At 38.9% G+C, this 26,119-nt stretch overlaps 1 protein-coding gene across 7 annotated transcripts in view; it reads left to right on the top strand.

Moving 5' to 3' along the window:
- The window catches only part of wdr35 (WD repeat domain 35), a 107,335-nt gene that overhangs the window by 20,096 nt on the left and 61,120 nt on the right, over positions 1-26,119 (top strand). For 4 of the 7 annotated variants that reach the window (XM_080192238.1, XM_080192239.1, XM_080192243.1 and 1 more), the window contains exons 9-16: positions 544-669; positions 1,981-2,166; positions 6,363-6,395; positions 7,451-7,511; positions 18,247-18,391; positions 20,186-20,255; positions 23,443-23,496; positions 25,781-25,890. In XM_080192238.1, the coding sequence (XP_080048364.1) occupies positions 544-669; positions 1,981-2,166; positions 6,363-6,395; positions 7,451-7,511; positions 18,247-18,391; positions 20,186-20,255; positions 23,443-23,496; positions 25,781-25,890 (785 nt within the window). The remainder of the gene's footprint in view (positions 1-543; positions 670-1,980; positions 2,167-6,362; positions 6,396-7,450; positions 7,512-18,246; positions 18,392-20,185; positions 20,256-23,442; positions 23,497-25,780; positions 25,891-26,119) is intronic. The other 3 variants (XM_080192240.1, XM_080192241.1, XM_080192242.1) reach the window with 2 other exon arrangements.

Consider the following 26,119-nt stretch of genomic DNA (forward strand, 5'->3'; position numbering starts at 1 on the left):
TTAACCCGTGATCAGTGCTCCACCCACTCACATTGTCGGGCACTTTAGGACTTGAACAGCAGGTTAGGTGTAAAGATTCGCATTCTAATCAGTAATCTGTAAACTGTCTGTGCTTTATATGCTCTGTCTGAGGCCAGAACTCTCCATTCACCTGAAGAAGAGCTTAACCTCGAAAGCTTGTGAGTTTACTATCAAATAAATCGATTGGACTTAAACCTGGTGTTGTCAGACTTTCTACACAGATTGTTTGCCATTGTAGCAGATAAAGCAGTGAGCATGTCTCAAAGAAATTGGCTGTGAAATTTTTTAGGAGTTTCTAAGGGAATGAAATATACTGTATTTAAATACAAGGCTTTTAATTTATTTATCCATAAGGTTTGAAGAGTTGTTGTGATTCCTTTTATAAAGCTTTTAAGCCAAAGTACATGAAATAATTATGATCACCATCCATCGACAGACTAATAATGCCATTGCTAAATTTGAAAACTTGTATATTATATGTTACATTCTTAGTATTTCTCTCACTTTGCCCTTTTCTTCAAGCATTTGCGCACATTAAAAGTGTCTGGCAAGCAGATGTATGCAGCATCATGGGAAGGAGGAGGGCTGAGAATTGCCCTTGCTGTTGATTCTTTTATTTATTTTGCCAACATCAGACCAGATTACAAGGTAAACCTACCAGTATCCCTAAATCTTTTTGTGTATTCTGAAGTTAAGTAGATGTTTTTTCCCATCATACTAAATGTTTACATTTGGTATAGTTAGGAATTGTGCAGGTAGGGATCCCACCCTCTTCCCTCTGTTCGGTTCAGGCAGGAAGGCTTGCACTAGAGGCCCTTGAGTGACCACTTAAAGGCCTCATCCTGCCATTGGTATTCAGCTGTTGGTGGGCAGGGGATTTGGCATCTGAGGGTGCTACCCAGCAAGTTCATAATGGAGGTCTATTGTTCTCAGGCACTCTGTGCCTGATTGGGAAGGGGGGATGGTGGCTACTTCCATCTCTGCAATGTTCTTTGTCTCTGCCTTAGACTCAATTCATTTGATGCTGAAACTCTCATCCTACCTCTAGATTCTATTATCCCGGTGCATCCCTGGTCTGCCTTCCATCTTGCATTCACTGTATATTGGAGTTCTTCCAAAACTCTGTTGCCCATCTTATAAATACACTAGTTCCTGTTAACCCATCTCCCTTGTGCTCACTGGTCCATATTGGCTCCCAGCCTGGCAACACTTCAGTTTCAAAATTCTTACCCTTGTTTTCAAATCTTTCTATGATCTCGCCTCTCCATTTTTCTGTAACCCGCCCCCCTCTAGCCTGACTAGCCATCTCGGCATTTCTTGAATTTTAGTCTCACCTGATTATAATTGCTTTAATGGATTTAAGCTCTCAATTTCCTCTCTAAAACTCCCTCTGCGTTCTTCAGTTAATCCTCTTCTTAAATTATAATTCTTTGTCCAATATTTTGGTAAACAGTTTTAATATCCTATATGAACAAATGAAAGTCACAGACTCCTTATTCTAAAACTGGTTCTCGGTTCCCTCATGAGGGGGAAGATGCACTCAGCATCTATCTTGTCAAGTCCTCTCCGAGTCTTGTATGTTTCAATAAGATCACTTATCATTCTTCTAAATTCCAAAGAGTGTAGACTCAACCTTTCCACATAGGACAATTCTTTTAACCCTGGAATCAGTCTAATGTGCTTTCTCTGGGCTACCTCCAGTGCAGGTATATCATCCTTTAATGATATACCAATACCTCAGAGAGTTGTAGCAAAACTTCCTTATTTTAATACACTGTCCTTCTTGAAATAAAGGCCAACATTCCATTTGCTTTCCTAATTACTTGCTGCACTTGGATGTTAATATTTTGTATCTGCCATTGTAATTATTTATGAGGCCAAAGAAGTACATTTTTATATGAAACAATTTTCTTTCAAATTTTAAGCAAACATACTGATCCAATTTTTGTCTTTTGGCAGTGGGGTTATTGCTCCAGCACAGTAGTGTATGCATATACCAGACCAGATCGATTGGAATACTGTGTAGTCTTTTGGGACACCAAGAACAATGAAAAGTATGTAAAGTACGTAAGGAGTCTGATTTCAATAACAACATGTGGAGACTTTTGCATTTTAGCGACAAAGGCTGATGAGAGCTCTCTGCAGGTAAGAGATTATTTTTACTGTATACTACTTTTCAAATTAGTATATAACTGAAATACTTAGTCAACTGTCCATGCAGCATTTATCCCAGAACTGACAGAGTGCTTGCAATACTGAAATCAATAGACCTTTGGTTTGAAAGGTATCAGAGGGTGTGGAACAATGACAAATAAATGAAGTTCAGATACTAATCAGCTATGATTTAATTGAATGGCAGTGCAAGCTTGATGGATTGACTGGTCTACTTCAGTCTAGCTTCATATATTTCCTTGACAGCAGATTAGAGTAGCAAGATACGGGGAGAGGCAAGGACATAGTATCCTCAGGTGTGGACAAGAAAGCCTCAGATCCCACAAAATGGTACAATTGACATAAATACACCAAAAACATACTGCTCCATTTCAGGCCCCAAGAGTACCAAAAGTTCTTGTCTTAAGCTGAACCTACAGCTGTATGTTCAACCTAGAGATCAGAAGCATCTTGCTACTGATAGAAATGGATGACCAGAAAGTTTCAATTCCTTCTAAAGATGGATGGGTGAGGCGGGGTTGGTAGGCAACACTGCAATTTAGTAAATAGGCTAATTTTCAATTTTTGACCTGACCCTGGGATTCTCAAGGGTCCTCTGTACTGCAGTAGCGCCATGTTCTCTGGCACCCCTACACTTGGGCATCCAGCCAGTGAATGGTCTAGAAAAGAAGATGGGAAGTTAAGAATGCCCGATTTGCATTTCTGTTTTTGAATCTCCATCCCATTTATCTGACCTTGCTGTTTGGAGGGTCAATGCTCAGGAAAATTGGCTGATTTTTTTTTCTTTTTGTAAGCAGCTGTTTCCTACTTCTGTAATTCACCAATCATCTTAATTTAATACTTTCCTCCCTAATAATATTCTCTCTAATCATATGTCCATACAATCATAATCTAGCTAAATCAGAATTTTGAGAGATACAATCTTAACTTCCCTTACTCTAAATCCTAAAATCAAAATATATTAAATGTATTTTCTAAAAATCACAAAAAAAGTTAGTTTTGTCCATGAGATTAATTTTAACAGCTTATTCATAAGCAGCAATTGTACCTCTTGAAATTAGTCAGAATTTTAGACCACAAATACATTAACAAAATCATTTTACACTTGACTTTACAATGTATCCAGCGCAGCATTTCCCAGGAACTAACAGCCTTCAGGAGAAAAATCCCATGCAGCTTTTCAACCACCCCCTAAGTAAGTACTAATACATAAGTAAGACACTACTGATGCTGGAGACCTGAATTAAAAACAGAAAAATGCTGGAAACACTCAGAAGGTCTGACAGCATCTATGAAGAGAATTAGTCACCTTTCATCCCACTAGTCCCTGCATTCATCACGTCATTATCTACCATTTCCACCACATTGAGTATAATGTAACATCCAAGCACATCTTCACTGTCCGTTTCAGCAATGCAAAGGTGCTGTTATCTCCCCAATACTCTGGTCCACTCCCCAACACGCTTTTCCCATTCTATGCTAGCATCAGAGAAGACCTGCTCTTATTTTCTCTCTTCTCCTCGTCCAAAGCCCCAAATAGTCTCAACAGGTGAAAGTGACTTATTTGCAGTCTTTCGGTTTATTTACTGCTCATGATATGAGGTTCCCCTCTACATACCAAAGACAAAGACAAAAGAGAAAGGAAAGGATAAGGAAAAGCGATGTGAAGAAGAAGCAGTTTTTAATGACTTGAACACAAAGTTATTCATAATGATACCAGCATAACTGATTTTGTTTAACTTATAATTTTTGCCTTTAAGATACCTTGTTCCTAACAAATCAGTTATGGTTTCTTACCACTGCTTCTATTGGTACATCCCACAATGCCACTCCCTCATGTTGGAAGGGCACAATGTGATTGAAACCATCAAGGACAGACAAGGTACTGGGTGGGATTCTCCCAAAAAAATTCAAAGTGTCAAATTCACATAAACACTGGAGTAAATCCTGTTGGTTTTTTCTGCGGGATTTTCAAAATGAATCTCCTACACTAGGCGTTGCAGAGCGCACTAGCGTGAATCATGCAAAAGATCAGTGGGCGGGGTCCATTCCCACCGGAGAGGACGGCAGCATAGCACTGAGCAGGCCACTGCACGTGCACTGTTCTGTCAGTGCCAGGGTTGGTGCATGTGCAGTAGCCCCGCACTGCCGGCGTCTTGATTGCTGGCCTCCTTCCCTCTGTCACCATGCTCGAGTTCAGAGTGGCAGCAGGACGGCCTTGCCCCCTCTGGCAGTGCCTGAAGCCTGCTGGGCAGTGTCAAGGTGCCCCTTGGCCATTGCCACTTTGCTTCTTGGACAGAGCCAGGAGGCCAGGCTAGTACTGCAAGCTGGCAATGCCCATGGGGCACCCATCTTACCCTCAACCTCCTGGGGGGCCTCCATGGGCTCCCTTTACGCCAACGGGATCAGGCTGCAAATGGGGAGCTATTATAAACCATGCTAGAGTGAAACAGTCCTGGCGGAGGGGAAGAGGGAGATTGTAGCATGCCCGGAGACTTCAGTCCCAGGCCCGGTAATAAGATGCAAATTCTGATTTAAATAGGTTATACTGCTCCAGCCGATTTCTGGTGCGGAGTTGACAGCACCGGAAATCTGTCAGCTGGAGACTTGCAGACGCCTTGGCACCCAGCGGGAGGCCCAATAAAAGGCCTCGGCTTGAATCTCCTGACTGGGAGAATTGTCCCCACTGTGTTTCATTAGCAGAGGGATTTAATACTAATCAAGAGGTGGTGCATTTGTAAAATGCATTGGTTAAGGCCCATCTGGACTTTTATGTGCAGCACCTTCTTAGAGGAATTATAATTGTGTTAGTGTCCAGTATACGGGACAATGATCACCAGCTTTCTGGAATTGAAAGATTGGTAAGATTGAGAAAATAGCAAAAGAGAAAACTTCAGTCTTACTTAAAAGAGTTTACAGCTGTGGTAATGACTGAAATTTAAGGGATAGAATGGGAACATGAAACCAAGGTCAACAAAATGGAGTAAATGGGTGGTACAGTGGTTAGCACAGCTGCCTCTCAGCGCTAGAGACCCAGATTCGATACCTGGCTTGGGTCACTGTCTGTGCGGCATGTGCATTGTTCTGTGTCTGTGTGGGTTTCCTCCCACAGCCTGAACATAAGAACATGAGAAATAGGAGCAGGAGTAGGCCATCTGGCCCTTCGAGCCTGCCCCGCCATTCAATAAGATCATGGCTGATCTGTCGTGGCTCAGTTCCACATTCCCACCCTCTCCCCATAACCCTTAATCCCCTCTCATCAAAAACCCATCAACACGCGTCTTAAAAATATTTGCTAGTGTGCTAGTTAGGTTCATTGGCCATGCTAACTTCTCCCTCAATGTAACCAAATAGGCGCCAGAGTGTGGCAAATAGAGGATTTTCACAGTAAGTTCATACTTGTGACACTAATAAATCAACTTTAAGCTTGCTGGTCAAATGACCATTTCCTTTTCCTTTTTTAAAATTTATTCAGTCACCATGAGTACATGCAATGGTAAATGTACTTCAGCAAGCAAATTGTTAAATTAGTAGCTTTGTTATTGGGCTAGTAATCCACCGGCCTGGAAATGATCTGGGCACGTGAGTTCAAATTCCACAAAATCAGCTAATTAAATTTAATTGACCACTTCTGAAATAAAAATCTAGTATCAGTAATGGTGAAACCTCTAGATTATTAGAAAAACCAATCTGGTTCACTCATTTCTTGGGGGGATGAAAATCAGCTGTTTTTATCTGGTCTAACCTATAACTGACTTCAGTCACAAAGCAATGTGATATTTTCATCTGATATACCTATCAAGACACTCAGATGTAGTCAAGAAGGTGGCTTATTGCCATCTTCTCATGGACAATTAGGGATGGACAATAAATGCTAGCTTTGTCAACAATGTTCACATCTTGTGAATGAATAAAAAAACTACCCAAGTATCTGTGAATTTTTTATAAATAATTATATACAGATTTGTGCTTTACAAATAAAGACATCAGGACAAGACCAATGAAATCTTCTCATGAAGCTTTTACTTACATTTTCCACAATTTCTTTATCTTATTACTTAATATGTTATATAAGTTTGAAAGTAACTATAAAAATATTGTCAATTCTGTTTTGTAACTTACTCTTGTTACAGATTAATTTGTTTTTTTGTTTGTGCTGCATTTGAAAGGATGAGAATGAGATGGAATCTGTAGTTGCTATGGTAACAATTTCTGGAATTTATTTCACTGCATCAGTGTGGGGGGATGGAGGGGAGGGAGTGGTAGAATTGTACCTGGCTCCAGATGGATTGTAGGAGATGGGTTTAGAGGTATGGAAATGACTAAAATTAGAAAAAAATGACACTGGACATGAATGCTGATGTGTTTCTACCCCCTACTGTTTCTCCAGGGGTGGTTTCTGTGCAAATAGGGTAACTTACCTTGCAGAAACGAGAAACCAAATGCAGTTGCTAATAAGGCATTTAGCAGCCTTTTTTTCAAGAGCAATGGAATTTGACCAGTGGCCCATGGAATTTCCACAGTGTTTGCAGCTCATAACAGGCGGGTGCACAGTGAGAAGCCAAAGTGTCATGAAAATTATATGTAATCTACACGGTAAAAGAGCAAATCATCATGCCTCAAGTTAATCGCAGGCAAAGACTTGCCATTGCTGTGGAGGTGAGGTGAAGAAGTGGCTGCTGCCTCTTCTATAGAAATCAAGGGATTTGAGGGGAAAGCAGGATCAGGATATTGAATTTGACCATCAGCCATGATCATAATGATTGGTGGAGCATGTTCAAAGGGCTAAATGGTCCACTCCTGTTTCCATGTTTCTGTGTTTCTTACGGCCATTTTGTGCTTCCATTTCATCTTGCCCTCCCACATCCCAAACATCTCAGCATTCTCATGGTAGACACTGTGAATACTGCTGGCTGCCCTTTCAATCACACATGCTGAAATTTTACTGCCTCAACCCACTTGTTGATTCTAGTTGAACAATGAGCCCAGAGGCATCTTCTTAATTGGGTGCTTCCTGGAAGATTATATCAGCAGGCCTGCAGTTATGACAGTTGGACTGACAAACCAAAAATGGTACTGCTATCCAGAAAAAAAATCTTAAGGTGGGAATATTCAGTAACCAATATCAGTATAAATGCATTTGTGTACATTTTAACTGCATGCCAATTAAAATACAGGCTACATAATGCTATTGTTAGAGATGCATTTGATTATTTTTAAAACTGTCATAATTTCCTGTAATTTTCTCCTGTTTTAGTATGTTCTAGTGTTGTGTAATTCCATTGGAACACCCTTGGATTCAAAATATATTGACATTGGTGAGTGTACAAATTTAATTTATGGATGAAAATATGGAAATTATTGTTTCAAGTAGTGTTAATGACTTGTGCTCAGGAAGTTGAGAGTTGCAGTTTGGTTGCTTTAGTCAATTTCTTCTGATGTGACTGATATAGATTTAGTTATACTTCAACCAAGGTGGCCAATGTGACAAAAGATTTTTGTCTGCTCAATTAAAAGTATTGGCTGCAATTTTATGAGTGCGCAAGAAGTGACTCTGGGTAGCAAAGGGAGATGTAAAATGGATTGAGATGGTGGAGGTTTACATTAGTCTTGTTCTCCAGTGCCATGCCTGTTGCCTTACTGCCACCACGAGGAGTTTACCGTCCTTTTGGCTGTCCTTTAGCAAATTGAGGCCCTTAAGTGGCCACCCAGGTGGAAATGTTGCCAGACAGAGGACTTTGGTGATTGCCTTGTGGGCATGGGGATATATGGGAAAGGGGGGGGAGGTGTACCCGCTGGAAGACTGCCTCTCGGGCTTCAGGATTGCATCCCTCCCCTTACACACGAACACACACACACCCCTTTGTCAGACTCCTAATAATTGACTACAGCTTGGGCCTCAATGCCATTATTACTACAAAACACATCTCCAAACTTTGTGGCCTGGGGCTCGGCCCCTCGCTCTGCAATCAGATCCCGAACTTCCTAACCCACAGACTGCAATCAGTAAGGATAAGCAACAACACCTCCTCCGCAATCATCCTGAACACTCATTTCCCACAAAGCTGTGTCTTCAGCCCCCTACTGTACTCATTCACCTGTGACTCTGTGGCTAAATTCCCCTTCAACTTGGTTTTCAAGTTTGCTAATGACACCACTATAATGGTCAGCTCTCAAACAATGACGAGATGGAGTTTGGCAAAGAGATAGAGAATCTGGTGAACTGGTGCAACAACAGTAATCTCTCCCTTAATGTCAACAAAATGAAAGAGATAGTCATCGACTTCAGGAAGAATAATGGAGGCTATGCCCCTGTGTACATCAATGGGGATGAAGTAGAAATAGTTGAGAGCTTCACGTTTCTAGGTGTCCAGACCACCAACAACCTGTCCTGGTACCCCCACGCTGACGCTATAGTTAAGAAAGCCCAACGCCTCTACTTTCTCAGAAGACTAAGGAAATTTGGTATGCCCACTATGACTTCCACCAACTTTTACAGATGCACCATGGAAAGCATTCTTTCCGGTTGCATCACATGTTGGTATGGCTCCTCTCTATCTAAGGCTGCAAGAAGTTGCAAAGGTTGTGAAGGAAGCCCAGTCCATCACTCAAACTAGCCTCCCATCCATTGACACTATCTACATTTCCCGCCATCTCGGAAAAGCAGCCAGTATAATTAAGGACCCCAAGTACACTGGACATACCCTCTTCCACCTTCTTCCGTTGGGAAAAAATGTAAAAAACTGAGGACCTGTACCAACTGACTCAAGAACAGCTTCTTTCCTGCTGTCATCAGATTTTTGAATGGACCTACCTTACATTAAATTGATCTTTCTTTACATCCTAGCTATGACTGTAACTCTACATTCTGCACTCTGTGTCCTTTCCTTCTTTGTGCTTTGTCTGTATAGTGTGCAAAAAACAATATTTTTCACTCTATACTGATACATGTGACAATAATAAATCAACTCAAATCAGTCTGGGACTAGGGGTCAGAGTCTAAAAACTAGATTCAGACCTTTCAGGAATGGACTTAAACACTTCTTCACGCAAAGGATACTGAAAGTTTGGAACTCTTTCCACAAATGGCAATTGATGCTAAATCCTGGAAATTGGTCAATAGTACCGTGACTCCACTGTTGCCTAGCCATTTTGTGCACATCTTAGGAAAGGCTATTATCAAAAGAACTGTTAATGTTTGAGTGCTTGTTCAAAAATTTACTTTCTGAAGATCTTAGAAGAGTGTGCCATAAAGATCTGAAATGTGAATATTTTTAGCGACCCAGTAATGTTCTGTACAATTTGTTCATCTTTATAATTTGCTGCTTGACCAGAAAATGGCAAAATTATTGATGCTAATATTATACCCCATTAGGTTACTTGCCTGATAACTTAATTTGGTTCAAATGGCCAACTTAAAAACCCTCGACAGGATAAGTTACAACATGGTTACCTGTACTGTTTATACATACCAAGAGAGCAAATCTCATAACTGGATGGCCTTTCACAGGGAGTTTTGTTATTTAAAGAGTGATGGCCATTTATTACAATATAAAAGATGATGACCGGAAAAATAATCAAATTAACATAGTGTAAATGGTTCTAGGATAGTGAACATGCTAAATACCTCTCTTCAAATACACTGATTTTCAGTATATTTTACTTAGAGTGGGAAAATGCCTAGGACACTGCAGTAGAAACATGCAGAACAGTAACATTAACAGTTTAGATTATTACACACTTTTAATACTGGCGAGACAGCAATTGGATTGGGAACAGTTTTTTTGTGAGTTATGTATCTATTGCATCAATTGTGTGGATTTGAAAATATTGATGATTTGAATGATTAGATTCAGCCTAGAGAAACAAACATATATGATATTTGTGGATTAGTGCAGTCTCATTTGTTCTGTTGTATGCTTAATCACATTGAAAAGCAGTTGATTTTTTTTTACTGCATTGCTATTAATTCGCTTTCGCACAACTCAGCTATCGGTGTTTCAATAATGAATACCTTTAACTTGATTGAAGGGTAAGTATGGTAGGTTGAAGTTGTTTTTAGTCTTGGTTCTGAATGAGTTATGTTGTCTCACTAGCCTATGTTTTAACAGTAAAACCTTTCATCGGTACGTTACAGATGCAGCCAAGTATTCTTCTCTTTTTCTGTCTCAATCACATCCTGCAAAATTCTTTTTCAGTGTGGTAAGCCTTCCGTACACAAGAGCACTAGGATGTTGAGAATATTTAATGTGTTTAGTTGACATAATGCTGGAAATAAAATGGTGTAAGATTTTGAGTTCTCAGCCACTACTTTGAAGTCTAGCCAACTTCTCCATTCAGACATACTTGGTGTCCAGCAAGTTGGAAAGTATCTATCAGTAAATTTTTAAAAGTTTGCTAGCATTCTATAAGAATTGATGATACATACAAAATGTTATATTTCCTCTATTCAGTAAACATTATTGTACTTTGCTAAAAGCCAAAAAACATTCACACTTTGACTTTACTATTAATTTATTTTTTTGCCATGGTGGACAATTTGTACGTAAATCAAGTTTTTTATATTGAGAATATTGTCCATGAAAAAGTTGTTAACTTTCTGTGTGGGTTTATTATTTTGAATTTATTTTCAGACTTGCACAGAAAAAACTGTAGTTTAAATTATTATACAAAAACTAACACATTTTAATTCATATTCCATAAAACTGTAGATATGCAAAACCTTAAAATAAAATCACTCAACCCTTAATTAACAAAAATGCTGTCAAAATTAACAATGGTTCCCAAAGCAACCAGACATTAAATTCTTCTACCACTCAGTTTCCTTTCATTGTCTGTACTTGCTCTTAATTTTTCTTTTAAATAAACTTTCTATCAATTTCAATATTATTGTATTCACCAATTTTTCAATATTTGAATTTGTGGCGTTTCTAATAATTGCCTATTTGTAGTAATAATGCTGCCTTTTCAGCATCCCAGTGAGGATTTGAGGGCCAAGAGGTGCTGTTTTTATTTTGTAGTCTAGTCTGTAAAAGTAATTTAGTGATGGGATAATTGGGCTGTTTTGTAGGATAGGATTTGTGGAACATTGTAGCCGTAAGAATTGTTGAATAAATCTTGTATTTAAAGTTAATTCAGCATGAAAACAGACTTGTAACAGTTTCATGTTAAACTGTGGCGATAGTTGCAAGGTATCTCACTATTTAATGGGCTCTAGACTAACTGAAGAAGTCTACCACACATTTTACATCATTAATGCATGACGTAAAATGTTTCTCATAAAATATGAAAGTGTGAAATTACTCATTGTAGTGACTACCTCATATCAAGTGTTGTTGGAGAATGTAATAGATATTCTAACGTGATTACATGTAATACACATTGGCCAGTATTTTATGGCCTCTCCCTGCAGCAGGTTCTCTGGGAAAACAGGGAGCAATGCAAATAGTCGTTCATTTCCTGGAAGATTCTGCTTGTGACCAATGGCGAGATTTTCTTTTCCATTGCTAGAAGACATGCAGGGAGAGGGGTGCAGAATCACAGATGTTGTCACTGCAAAAACTGGCCTGAAAATGTGCATTTTTATAAAGAAGTTGGATTTCTTCAATATTACCAGTGTCATTATTTTCAGTTATTGAAAAAAGTAAGCTAAGATTCTCCTCAAAAAAAAAGCAGTTTCCCTGGAGAATACCGGGCCTGCTAATCATGTTGAAAGTGGAATATGCGCAGGTCTGATTTCGCAAAAGAAAAGGGCCTGGAAGACTCGTGATCGGCAGAACACTGGTCGCAAATCCCACTAAAGCCACCTTATTGATGTCTCCTGGCCCTCTGCACTACCAAGTGGCATAATGGGCTGGGAGAAACCTGGCCATAGTGAAAGATAGTGACAAAAAAGCATCTTATGAGTTATTTGAGGAAATGATAGAAAAAAGCTTGTATACTGATTTGCAAGTTTAGCTCAGTGGAATGGCAGCGCATTGTGAAGTAGTGCACCAGTGCTTGAAGTCATGTCTTTAAGAAACTTAAAAGCAGGCATTGCTGGGGCTCCTCCAGACCAGCGGTAGCCTCTTGTGGGTTCTGCTTTCAGAATTCTAGAATTGTTTTGATCCCCACAGCCTCTCGTTATTTTTAGTTACTGGTCATCTGACTGGCTCCTGAGAAGAAGCATGAGAATAGGCAGAGCAAGGACAGCCCTTACCTAGTAATCAAAAAGACAAGTCTGTTTGGTAAGAATTAACAGATGTAGTGTATTTTTGATTAATAGAACTTTTTGTTACAGTAAATATATTGTGCAATTTATCTTTGTGTGATCAAAGTAAGGATTCTAAGGAACTATGCCTGATCATATTGTGGATTTGTTAGCTTGCATAAAATGGGAATGAGTGAATTGGGAAGACTGGTGAGAAATCAAGAAAATGCTTAATCAATCAAAGCTTAATTTATTCTTACATATGACATTGGTCACTTGGTGGTGGCCCTGGAACACTTCAACCTACCATGGATTACATATGATATTTAGTATAGATATGGGCCATTCTGCCCAACAGCCCATGCTGGTGTTTATGCTGCAGTGGAACCTCCTTTTCTCATGTAAATCTACCATTGTACCATCTACTGCCTTCTCCTTTAAACACTTGTATAATTTTCCCTTTAAGTACATTCATATTTTTTGCTTGAAATACTCTGTGGTAGGGAGATCCACTTACTACTTTTTAAGTAAAGATTTTCTTTTGAATTCTCCGTTGGATTTCTTGCTGACTATGTTATATTGATGGCTTCTAGTTAGCTCTCCCAAAAGAAAAAATATTCTCTCTGTGCCCATTCCACCAAACATTTCATATTTTTAAAGACCTCTATAAGGTCACCCATCAGCCTTTTTTTTTCAAGACAGAAGAGACCTGGCCTGTCAATCTTCTCCATACATGTATATCATGAATGTGCATACGAACAAAGAACAGTAGTGGGCCATTCAGCCCATTCCATCTGGTCTGCTGTTTAATATGGCTGATCTGATAGTAATCTTGAATCTGCACCCCACCTGCTTCTGATAACGTATCACCGCCTTCTTACTAAGGATCAATCCTTTGCCTTTAAAAATATTCAAAGATTCTGTTCCACCACCTTTCCAGGAAGGGAGTTTCTCCTGTTTTATATGAACTACACCTTATTTTTTAAACAGTGACCATTAGTTTTAGATTTTATCACAAGAGGAAACACCGTCTCCAAATCCACCCTGTCAATACCCTTCAGGATCTTCTACCTTTCAATTAAATTGCCACTTACCCCTACACAAGAATTATCGTTATGGTGACTTTGATGCCCACTGGTAATCCATGCTGATACTGCCTTCTGAGAGGGTCACAAAGCACCTCCTGCCTGCAGAACTCTGTTCTCTATTGTTTATGTTAAAAACATTTTTTGTGGCCAGTTATATTCTGCTGGTGGATTAACAGCATGAGGTTGCCTTGCCCCTTTGTTGATATATCACCTTCCTGCTATCCAAGAAGCCTTCCTGTCTCTCTTTCTTTGTCTTCCTCTAAATCCCAGATGATCCAAAATAAGGCAGCCAGGAGAGGTTACCTCCTCAACCAAACGTACAGTAAGTTTCATCCAATGAATAGAAGAGGTTTAGCAATGACAGCCTATCTTTTCCTTTGGGATGTGGTTAGTACTGGCTAAGTTGGCATATTGCCCATCCCTAGTTATCCTTTTAGATGGTGGTGAATTTTTTCTTGAACCTGATGCAGACCATAGAATTAATGAGGAATCATGTGGAAGCAGGTATAAAGATTTCTTTTTTTTTGTGAGTGTGGTAAGAAACTTTATAAAACTTAAGTTGTTCAGTCACTTTTCTCTTCCTCAGGATTTAACACTATATTTATCTCTTCTCACATATCCTTCACACTCTGTTTAAGATCTACTATTTTTAAGGGTTATGGGGAGAATGTGGAACTGAGCCACGACAGATCAGCCATGATCTTATTGAATGGTGGGGCAGGCTCGAAGGGCCAGATGGCCTACTCCTGCTCCTATTTCTTATGTTCTTATTATGTTCTTACGTTCTTGACAATTTCTTCCTGTAGATATTGTCTCTCTGATCACAGTCATTTATTCATATTTTTACATTTTACATCCCATGCTGATTACCACCTACCACCCTTTCTCAGTTGATAAGTCAAAACTCCATATTGAGGAGTACTTGGAACGAAGCATTGAGAGCAACAAGGATGCAGAATGTACTCTGGGGGCAGACTACGAAGCCCATCACTAAGAGTGGCTTGGTTGCAGTACTACTAACTGAAGTGGCTGAATATTGAAGCTCATAGATATCAGACAGGTCTGTGGAAGGCTGTGAAAGAACCTATGCTAGAGAAAAACTTGAGATATACTTGACCTACATCACCGATCTATTTGTTGTAGACACATTCCTTGCAATTTGCTAGGAGTGATCACTACACAATCCTCGTGGAGAGGAAATCCCTTCTTAACATTTAGGATAACCTCCATCATAAGGTTAGAAGTGGGGGTGTTCATTGATTATTGTGCAATGTTTCAGTTGCATTCACAACTCTCCAATACTGAAGCAGTCAGTGTCTGCATGCAGCAGGACATGGACAAAATGAAGGCTTGGGCAGATAAGTTGCAAGAAACGTTCGTGCCACACAACTGCCAATCAATTGTCATCTTCAACAAGAGAGTCTAATCATCTCTTTTGACGTTCAGTGACATTTCTGTCACCGAGTCACTCACCACCAACATCCTGGGAATTCTGCAAATAACTCAACTCCTCCCTAAAGCCTTTCCGCTATTTACAAGGCATAGATCAGATGTGTGGTGGAATACTCTACTTGTCATCCAACAGCGTGCAGGAGGTTTGACACCATCCAGGACAAAATAGATCGGCAGTCCCATCCAACATCTAAAATGTTCTCTCCCTCTACTACTGGTGCACCATGGCTGTAAGGTGTATAATCATTCAATAGGTGCACTCCAGCTACTCACCAAGGCTTATTCCACACCACCTCTTAAAATCCAACCACCAAGAAGTACAAGGGCAACAGACGTATGTGAATATCACCACTTGCAATTTCCTTTCAAAATAACACAGCATCCAAACTTGGAAATATAATACTCTACCTTCTTCACTGCTGGGTCAAAATGCTATAATACTGCTCTGGTTCAAGAAGGTAGCTCACCACCACCATTTAAAGCATTTAAGAATGAACAATAAATGTTAGTGATGCTCTCATTCCATGAACAGATTTAAGAAAAATCCATTTAATGCTGCTTTTATTCCTGGTTTTTAGTTAAAATATTTTATCACTTAAGGTTAATTTAATATTATACTATTATTTCTCATACTTAGCTTTATTCATCGGCTTCCTAGAAATAGTGTAAATTCTAACTTAGTTAAATATCTGAACAGATTTCCACACAACAATTTTCAGGTTATTGCATCTGTAAAAATGCTTTAATGTTCCTCTATTTTCTTTTTACTGTTCTGCAAATGGATACAAATAGTCCCAATGTTTACTTTATTCCATCATTTTAAAAAACAAGAAATAAATAAATTAATGCTTTATATGTTAGACTGCAAGATTTTTCAATATATTTGAACTTAAAATGTGTCATTTCTATTTAATGTCATGAAATTTTGTTGACATTTTTGGTGCTACATTGTATCATTGCATTTTGCCACTTAGCAGTGATGGTTCCTTCAAAGAATACTTAAATGTTTACAGAGAGGATGCACATGCATTCATATTGCTTTTCTTGGCAATATCACGTCACTTTGTAGTGAATAACTACTTTGAAGTGTAGTTATTAAAGTGCACATATGCAACAGCCATGTCTGTTATAGGAAGATCCCAGAAATGGATTGAAGAGGACAGTCAGATTGTAGAATCCTTTGCCCTTTGAATAGCTCTATGGGCTCTTTACCATCCACATGATTTAACAAAAACAGGCAGTCAAAATCTTGGTTTTAACATCTTAGCATGGGGCCTCCTAACAGTGTGGCAATTACTCTGTTTGGATTTTCTGCTCAAGTTTTTCTGCTGAAGTGGTGCTTGAACTCTCCAAACTGAGAATGCTGTCAACTAAGCCAACCTGAAGTATGTAAGTATATTAGGAACAAAAACTGAATTTAATGATTAATAAAATGCAGCCATTATTTTAAATTTAGTGGTACTTCTACAAAACCTGAATTATCCAAAGTATGATTTTATCAGGAATTTTGTACACTGAGCATATTTGTCACCAGCTTCATGTCCATTTTGTAATGTGACGTTTAGACGATGGATTAAGAAGTCTCTGATACCTAAAATATAACATCCAAGGGAAAGTATGACTGACAGTTGTAAAAGTAGCTATGAATTACCTGATCTGATTATTATATTTATATGTTTAAATTAAGATGCCCAACTGTTCTGTGTGACCTATAGTTGCTGTTCCAGATGTGGAAGGAGTGTGTTTGGTGTGCAGCAGACCAAGATTGAATTTGAGAGGTTTGAGTATGAAGAAGTATTCTGGAGATTGGAAGTTGGGGAATATTGATGCATTACTTTCCCAAAAGGAAAAATAATTGAAGTAGAATTTATGGTATAGTAAACTGTACATGGATTAAGGAAATATCAAATTTAACAATGATTAGCTTGTGTTCAGTGCATTGTTACCTAAATCAAAGATTTTCATTCTCATCCCACCGTAACCTGTTTTCTGTTTCAAGATTACTAATTTTTGTTTAGGACATTTCCCAAGGTTATTGTAACTGTTACTAGGTCATTAAATCTTTTCAAATATTGTGCCAGATAGTAATGGAATATTATTTAGATTTTGCATTACAGGCTGTTCATTGGGACAATACTGTGCCTTTAAGAAAAGTATTTTAGCCATGTTTCTGTGCCAAGTGTGTTTACTCGTCCTTTCCATTAATAAAAGCTATTCTGTCTGGATTCAGTGGCATTATATTATTACGGTAGCAACATATTTGGTCTTAATTCATGCAGTGTTTGTTTTGATCTGAGCTAATGCAGAGTTCTGCTGTTTTGTGTTTTCCCCTGGGATTGCAGAGTAGGCCTTGATTAGGTTGATTGACAAATTGGGTCATCTGACTGGGTACAGCTAGGCTTTCACAGAGAACCCAAGGCAGTCTGCTTTTGGGGTGTTTGACGAGATTGCTTTGTCTGTATCTCTTGCTGTATCTGAAATGGGGACTAGTATCTGCCAAGAAATAAGCCTTTCTCTATGAGATCGTACTGCATGAGGGTTGAATTTCCTCTGGAAATTACTGCATGAGAATTAGTAAACAAGTGTCTCTGGATCACTCTCCGGAAGTGTCAAAAGGCTGGAAATCTAGTACCCACAGAAGCATCTTTCATTTATGTGCTAACTGGTTCTAAAGAAGGGATTCTTGTCTGTGGGTCTACTGTGGGGGAATTTCACAGTAACTTCATTGTAGTGTTAATGTAAGCCTTACTTGTGCCTAATAAATAAACTTTATTATTAAATTGTAACAATAGAGATGGTTAGCTTTTAAGAATTATACTGTCACATTAAGTATTTTAATTGATAAAAGTTATGCTAATTGTTGTTATATTCTTCATGTGTTCTTAAATAAAGTTTGCTTTGCTAAAAGCTTTCTAGTGGGTCACTTGAATCATGCCTGGATTGAAACACTTCATGCTCACCCAAATGCCAAAATCAAATGTAAGTGTTAGGGTCTAGCTAACTTCAGAAAATACCTTGGAGTTTATGATCTGGTCCTTAACACTATGCATTCTGCTTTTATTTTTCGACGTAGGTTCATGATGGACAGTTTGTGGCAGAATTGTTGATGAAATGCTCAGTAGAGTCTCATGAATTTTTCTTGCAAATATCCTAGAAAAGTATTTATAATAAAAAATTTTTAACAAAAAATAGATTAGTCATGTACTAAGCTAAACAAGATACAGTCGTACTGGCATAGCTACATTAGATTTATGATGATTTTACTGCCACTTATTTCTGATTCACTTGAAAACGTATTAAATCAAGCTGTTGTTCTTTTTATAGATCCCTTGTTTATAACCATGACTAAAACACATGTAATTGTGGCCTCTAAAGAAGCTTTCTACACCTGGCAATATCGTGTAGCCAAGAAACTCACTGCAATGGAAATCAACCAGGTGGCACGAACAAGAAAGGAGGGGCGGGAGAGGTCAGTATTATCAATTATTAGGGATATAACAAAGTTCTAACCAGTTTGACAAAGGAATGAGTCACTACATGACTGCAACAACAGCTACAGTTTCCTTTTCTGAATTCTGACCAATGTCTCTGCAAGTATAATTGATGTTGATTAAGGGCTGGACTGGGTGTGGCTGTGAATCCCCCTATGATTAAATTATTTGTTGGCATTCACTGTACAAACCCATTCATGAAAATAACTCCTTCAAGGGTGGTGACTCCTATGGAACTATAGTCCAGCATAAACATAGGAGCGGGAATAAGCCATTTGGCCTCTTAAACCTGCTCTGCCATTCATTTAGATTGTGGCTGATCTTCTACCCCAATACCATTTTTCCTCAATGTTATTTTTCCACATGATCGCCGTACTATTGTCTTTACTATTTAGAAATCTATCAATCTCTATCTTAATTGTACTCAGTAACTTAGTCTCCGCCGCCTTCTGGGATAGAGAATTCCACCTTTTCAAGTAAAGAAATTCCTTCTCAACACAGCCCTGCATGGTGGACTTTTTATTTTGAGACTGTCTCTTTGTTCTAGGCCCCCAACTTGGGGAATACTTGTTTCATCCACCTACTTTTTTGAGCCCTGTAAAGATTTTTAATGTTTCAATTAGATTACCCCTCATTGCTCTAAGCTATAGAGTGTACAGGCCAAGTTTCTGTATGGAATAATCCTGCTGCCCCAGGAATCAGTCTGGTGTACTCCCTCCAAGGCAAGTATACCCTTCAGTAAGCAAGGAGACCAAGATGTACACAGTACTCCAGGTGTGATCTCTCTAAGGCCCTATACAATTCCAGCAAGGGTCTTCTGTACTCAAATTCTCTTGAAATAAAGGCTAACGTACCATTGGCTTGCTGCACCTGCATGCTAACTTTCAGTGATTCATGAACAAAGACACATGGGTCCCTTTGGACACCAATACTTCCCAATTTCTCTCCATTTAAAAAAAACCCTGCATTTCTGTTTTTCCAACCAAAATGGATGACTTCATATTTTTCAATATTGTATTCTGTATGGCATGTTCTTACCCATCAAATCCCCTTGAAGCCTCTTTGCATTCTCCTTCCGTTTCATAAGCCTACCTAGTCTTTGTCATTAGCAGAGGAATTAAATTAAGAGCCAGCTCTGATCTTATGGTTAAATTCACTTTAATGGTATGTGCAAAATGCTGTAGGGTCAGTGAATCATGATCCTACTAAGCAGGTTGCCTATATTGTTTGTTGTTTCCTTTAGATAGAACATTGAAGTTGTCTTCAAAGGGGCCTTAATCTTGTCAGAGATGTGTATACAATCTGATACAAGATGGGTGTTTCTCTTCGAGGCGATTTCCCAGTGTGTTCTTTTCCTTTTCTTCACCTGCCCCTATCATTGCCTCCGCGCGTCTCTCAGTCATGAGATGCAGAGAATTTCACTCGATTTGGATATCAAATTTTAATTAAATAATATATTTAGTAGTTCCTTGTAAAATTAAATTTGCGAAATGCATTTGGTCTGATATTGTATTTTAGTAGTTCAATGGAGACTTAATATCAATAATTAGTTATGACTGAAACTTTCATAAATTAATCTTATTTGAATGTAATTTTAATATAATTGGAATATATTTTACTACCTATAACTTAGTATTTGCATCCTGGATACTTTGGTATCCTTGAATCTAATATTATCAAAAGTAGGTAAATATTTTAATATGTGGGTTTTTAATTTGTTTTCAAAATAGCCTTCTAACGAGAAATTTGATATTTCTCTTTCATACTAACAGAATTTATCATGTTGATGATGAATCATCTGTTGGAGGAGACGGAACACTAGATTTCAGCAAAGCCTTTTCGGTAAGTGTTTCGTTTGTTATTGTTGAAATAACTATGTAGGTTTGTGTTGCTGTTTTTTTTTGTGATTTTTGGATAAACCCTGTGAAATACTTTACTAACCTGCTGCTTATGTGACTGCTGACATTTTTATTTTCAATTCTTTTGCCTGTCTTTCAGGGGCGACTTTGTTATCATATTTAAGTCAGATTCCTGCAGTACAGTTGAGAGCCAGATTTAAATTCAACAGCTGGAAAACCTGACAGATGCCAATTGAATAGTTTTTTTTTTATATAGCACTTCTTTTGGGCTGGGGGGATATAGGAGTTCTTACCCTTGGTACTCAAGGAAATCTTTGACCTCCCTTCTACTATCATGACATGTCCTCACTACCACATTTGGTGATCTCGCTCTTCCACTTCATTCCGTAGTGATCTATAGCCATTGACACAGAATTAGAAGTGCTAATATGGAACGTTTGTTGTGAAAGATATTCGTGAGTTAGGGCATCGAGCAAGGGAGGCTGTGCTGCAGAAGCCCTTGCGCATAGCAAAATCATTGACCTACCCCTTTTCTTTCAGCCACATCTGTCTATGCTCAGGAATTAAATGAGGTGATCTCCTCTGGTTCAAGTTCTTGTTATGTGCAGCCTTCTTCTACAAGGACATAAAAAGAAAAATACATGTTACATTAGGGAATTTATATTTTCAAAGTACCCCATCGAGTAGCCACCTTATGTAAACATGTTGCTTGCAGTGTTTTTGTGTTGATAGAATACTTCAGGTAGGAAATTAATTTACTTCAATTTTTGGGCATGAGAGCTGTGAATCGCCAATCCATCTTCAGGTGGGAAGGTGAGGTAAAAACCACAACTTATGAAAAAAACATTGCCATTTGACCTAAAACTCAGACAGCAGTCCAGCTACTGGTACTGTGAACATTAGAGGCTAGTTTAGAGTTGTGATCTTAACATTATAAATCATTGGGCACAAGTAGGCTGTGACCAGGATGGTGGATTAGTCAGCTTGTGTTTAAACTCATGAGATGGTAAAGCAACAGAAGAGCTGCAGGGGACTCGGGTGAGGAATAAAGAAAAATGCTGATGACATTATACATTAGGATGCTTAGTGTATTAACAAGCCAACCAAATAGCCTGAAGTTATTGGCTCCCTGAATACATCCTGTAAAGCCATCTGCATCCACCCCCAGTGAACGTCAGGAACCTTTCATCATTCACACTACAATTACTGGATTAGTATTATGCATGTGCACCAAGCCAGGTCTGGGCATTTGCAGAACACATAGTAAAGAGGATTTACAAGGGTGCTTTTGTTTATATATGGCTGGATGAATTTGTTGAGTGCGGTTAGTGCTGTTGACCTTTGAGTGATGTTGATCAAGCGGATTCGTCATGGGGTATTTGAAATGAATGTATTGTTAAGGAATGGTGAGCTTCAGAAAGTTCTCTTTAACTGAAGAAAAGTGTCACAATGTGGTCCCTCTTGTTCTGTCCAATCATAAAACCCTACAGTGCAGAAAGAGGCCATTTGGCCCATCGAGTCTGCACCAACCACAATCCCACCTAGGCCCTACCCCCATATTCCTACATATTTTACCCACTAATCCCTCTAACCTATGCATCTCAGGACACTAAGGGACAATTTTTTTAGCATGGCCAATCAACCTAACCCACACATCTTTGGTCCAGTTACATGTGGTGGATGTCATCTCTTCCTCCCCCTCCAATTTCTGTTTATCCTTCCATGGTAGCCTTCAGATCCCTGTTGGCAGTGGCTGGGCCTTAATAGTTTTGACTCATAGGATACTGCTGTAGAAAAGAAGGGTGCTGTTGACTATGAAAGCACTAACAGAGCCACCCTTGTCCTAATTTGAGGCTCCAGGTCATTATGAAGGACGTAAAGCAGCTCTTTTTATGGACCATAGCCTCCCATGAGGCACTATCGCAGTGTAGAAAGTGGTGTTTGGTATCTTTAAGAAAGTCCTCCGTCTTCATCCTCACCGAGGTTCCCCTTTCTGTCCATCTTTGCATGTCCTGCACAATTGGCATTGCTAATCCAGCCCTCATCTACACCTACGCAAGGAAATGTTATTTTATGCCTTTCTGTGGTCAGTAAAAGTTTCCAAATTACTCCAGCACTTGCCATAATGCTTCCACCAATTTTTCATGAGCACAAAAAAGTCAAAAGCACCTTAGCTGTAACTTGTTGAGTGGCCCTTTAAATAGTGCCACAGCAGAGCTCATTTTGCGACCTAATGCTTGTTACTTTAAAAGCAAAAAAGCAAGATATTGTCTCCACGTTCATTGGCCAATTTTGATACCTAGTCGTGTTAACACTAGATACATTATGATCATCCATGTTCAGCAACTCCTGCTACATTCTGTTCACATCCCTGCCTGTCCTACTCCAGTTGGGTTATGCCTTGTGGCTGGGTGGGAAGAGGCCAGAGTTATCTTGCATGCAAAGAGTTATGAGTTAGCATGGGCTTTGTGTCCTTAGTGATTGCTGTATGTCATGGGTGATGGGAGTAATAATTGGCATGGGATGAATACAGAGTACATTTGTGAAATAAAAGCATTCTGTACATTTGGGGAATAATTTAACAGGTAATGCAGTGTCATGCATCACCTTTGTACTGCTGCACAAGGCTAGCAATAGAGAATGATTAAAGTGCAAAGTAAGGAACCATTTACAATCAAGGAATATTTAAGTGCAATTGTTTTAGCAACTCCCCTGAGATTTGCTGCAATTATTTCCTGCAATTTCTGTGTTCAGCACAGGTGAGACTGCAGCCCTTCAGCCACCTCTGTTGTGCTGCTCTGACAATATTTTTGCTCTCCACATCCTCAGTTAGACTTGGCCTTGCAGAGTTTTGTTCATTTTTGTTGCTCATGTTGTTGGGTATGGTTAGAATATAATTTGTTATAATGTAGCTTTATCTTTTATAATGACTGAAAATATTAGTTTACTGTCATTCATTGCATCTACATTCTAATACTTGGATTGATTTTAGAATGCACTTATTAAACTTTTAAAATCTGAAGTCATTTTGTGTTTTGTGGTGAGGGGAATGGGTGTGGGATTGAGAACGACATTAATTGTGTGCAGTTGAATCTTATGTATTTGTTTAATTTTGAAAGGGGCTAGATTGAGGATCAGGTTTCATTTTACCCATGTTTTTTTTCTCTTAGACAACAAAGGATGCGATCTGCTGCATCACTGCATCTGATAAAATGTTGATTGTGGTAACTCCATTTATTCATTTAACTAAGAAGTACTGTTTAATATAAAATGATCTTAATTAATATTTTACTTTCAGAGGTTTGTTAGTATGTTTGCATGGATCTCAATACGGACTAACTTCATAGCTGTATTGGTAAATGTGGCCTTTGCATTCAGACTGTTGTTTCCTCTTTTTTGGGAGCTAACCAACATGTTAAAGCCTCAATATCAAAGGTAGGAACTGCACACATTTCTGGTTCAAGCTGTGCAGCCCAGCATAAAGGGAAAGCTGGAATCAGGGATACACACTGGCAATGTTAAGAGTGAAGACTAAGTCCAGAAAATTAAGGACATGTGCTTCTTAAAGGACTTGTTAGAGATTTTCGTTTACCCAAAGGCTATCTTATAGCTGGATATCAAGCAGTATATGCACAGGCCTCAGCGTGACACACTTGGAGTGCTTATTGAAGTGACAATTAACATTGTATCCAAGAGAATATCTAAGACAAGGAACTGAACTTGTCTGCTAACATTGGTGGTTATTACATCAAAAATATTGCAATGAAATGGTGCTTTTTATGTGCTTTTTGCCAATTTCATAGAATCAAAGAAGCAGTACAGAGCAGATTGAGGCCATTCGGCCCATCAAATCTGCAGTGACTCTGATAAAGTGTCTTTCTTACCCAGACTCTCTTCCCCACCCTATCTCCATAACCCCTCACATTCACCATGGTTAATCCAACCAACTAATCTGTATGCCTTGGGACACTAAGCGGCAAATTAGCATGGCCAGTCCACAGCACATCTTTGGGCTGAGCGAGGAAACTAGAGCACCCAGAGGAAACCTATGCAAAGACAGGGAGAATGCATGAACTCCACACAGACAGCCATCTTTAAAGTTTATTTATTAGTGTCAAAAGTAGGCTTACATTAACATTGCAATGAAGTTACTATGAAAATCCCCTAGTCTTCATGCTCTGGTGCCTGTTCGGATTTAGCATGACCAGTGCACCTAATCCTCACATCTTTCCGACTACGGGAGGAAACCAGAGCACCCACAGGAAACCCATGTAGACACAGGGAGAATGTGCATACTCTGCACAGTGACCCAAGCTTGGAATTGAATTCAGGTCCCTGTCATTGTGAAGCAGCAGCAGTAACCACTGTGCTGCCCTACTCAGGCTGGAATTGAACCCAGGTCCCTGGTATTTTGAGGCAGTAGTGCTAACCACCTCCAAAAGATGGGCTGGAATTCTCTAGAGGCTCACGCCAGCTGCTGTTGCCAGCGAGAATGGAGAATTTGGCACTCAGCCAAGTCTCCTTTCACTGCAGTGGGATTGGAGAATCCTAGCTGTGGGTGAGGTTAAAGAATCTGGCCCACAGTCTGATTTTTCCACTGTCTTAGTTCATCTTCTGCTGAAAGCCTCAATATGCCTTTGTTACCTTGACTCTTAACTATTTCAATACACTGCTGGCTGGTCTCCTTCAGCCTACACTCCATAAACTTTTTGTCATCCAAAACTCAGCTGCATATGTCTTAACTCACAGCTGTTTTCATATCACCTTCATGCTTGCTTACTTTTCACCCAGTCAAACAATGTCGTGACATTAAAATTCTCATTCTTGTTTTCCAATCCCTTCATTGGCTTATCCCTTCCAAATGTGTAATCTCCTCCAACCCCACAACCCTTTTGAGATATCTGCACTTGCTTAATTCTTCTAGCTGATCATAATTGTTCCATGATGCTTTCAGTTGTCTAGGCCCCAGATTAGAATTCCCTCCGTATAGCTCTCTGACTCTATCTCCCTCTCTTTAAAATAGTTCAAAAAAAAATCTACCTCTTTGGCCAATGTTTTGATCATTTGAACTAATATTTTCTTATGTGGTTTGGCGATGTACCTTGTTTTATAATGCTATTATGAAGTGCCTTGGGATGTTCTGTTATGTTGAAGGCGCTATATAAACATAAATTGTAGTAAGTTGAACATTGTGCAGCTTAGTCCAACTCCAGTGATGTGTGAAGGATGCTTCATATACGAACTTCAAAGAAGATCCACCACAAGTCAAAAAATCTGTGTGTCCATTACATGCACTTCTTTTCTGATTATTTTAAATTGTTGAAATTAAGCCAGCGATTTTTAGTTCTTCAGTTTTTCAGGTCATCTGGGTGGGTGGGGAGTTGCTGATGGCAAAGATTTTTTTATGACTCAATTAATGATGTCAACCCTGCTAATAAGAATATTGGAGATAAAAAGGTTTTTGACCAATTGTATCCAAAATGAGTTACACTGATTTGTGTTTTCCAGGGCCGAGAATCAGGAAAAATTCAGAAATATAGTTTGCCAAATGTTAGCCTGATGCAGAAGTATCTGTTCAACTACAGAAGTTATCAATTATCGCTGAACTGTAATTCCAGGTGAGTTATTTCATAAAATAACAAGATATGAAATTGCTTTTTTTATATCCTTTTCTATAAATAGACACTCAACATGTCCAAATTAGTTGTACATTATTAAATGTAAAGCTGCCACTGTGAGTAATTGTACCATTAAAGCCCAAATGGCATCTGCAGTATTTTGCTTTTGGATTAACATTCAGGTTGATGTCCTTTTGTCAGGACTGATGATGATGATTGTGCAAGTTGA

The sequence above is a fragment of the Carcharhinus amblyrhynchos genome, chromosome 7 (genome assembly GCF_965287045.1).
Source record: "Carcharhinus amblyrhynchos chromosome 7, sCarAmb.v2.hapA, whole genome shotgun sequence".
Classification (NCBI taxonomy): domain Eukaryota; kingdom Metazoa; phylum Chordata; class Chondrichthyes; order Carcharhiniformes; family Carcharhinidae; genus Carcharhinus; species Carcharhinus amblyrhynchos.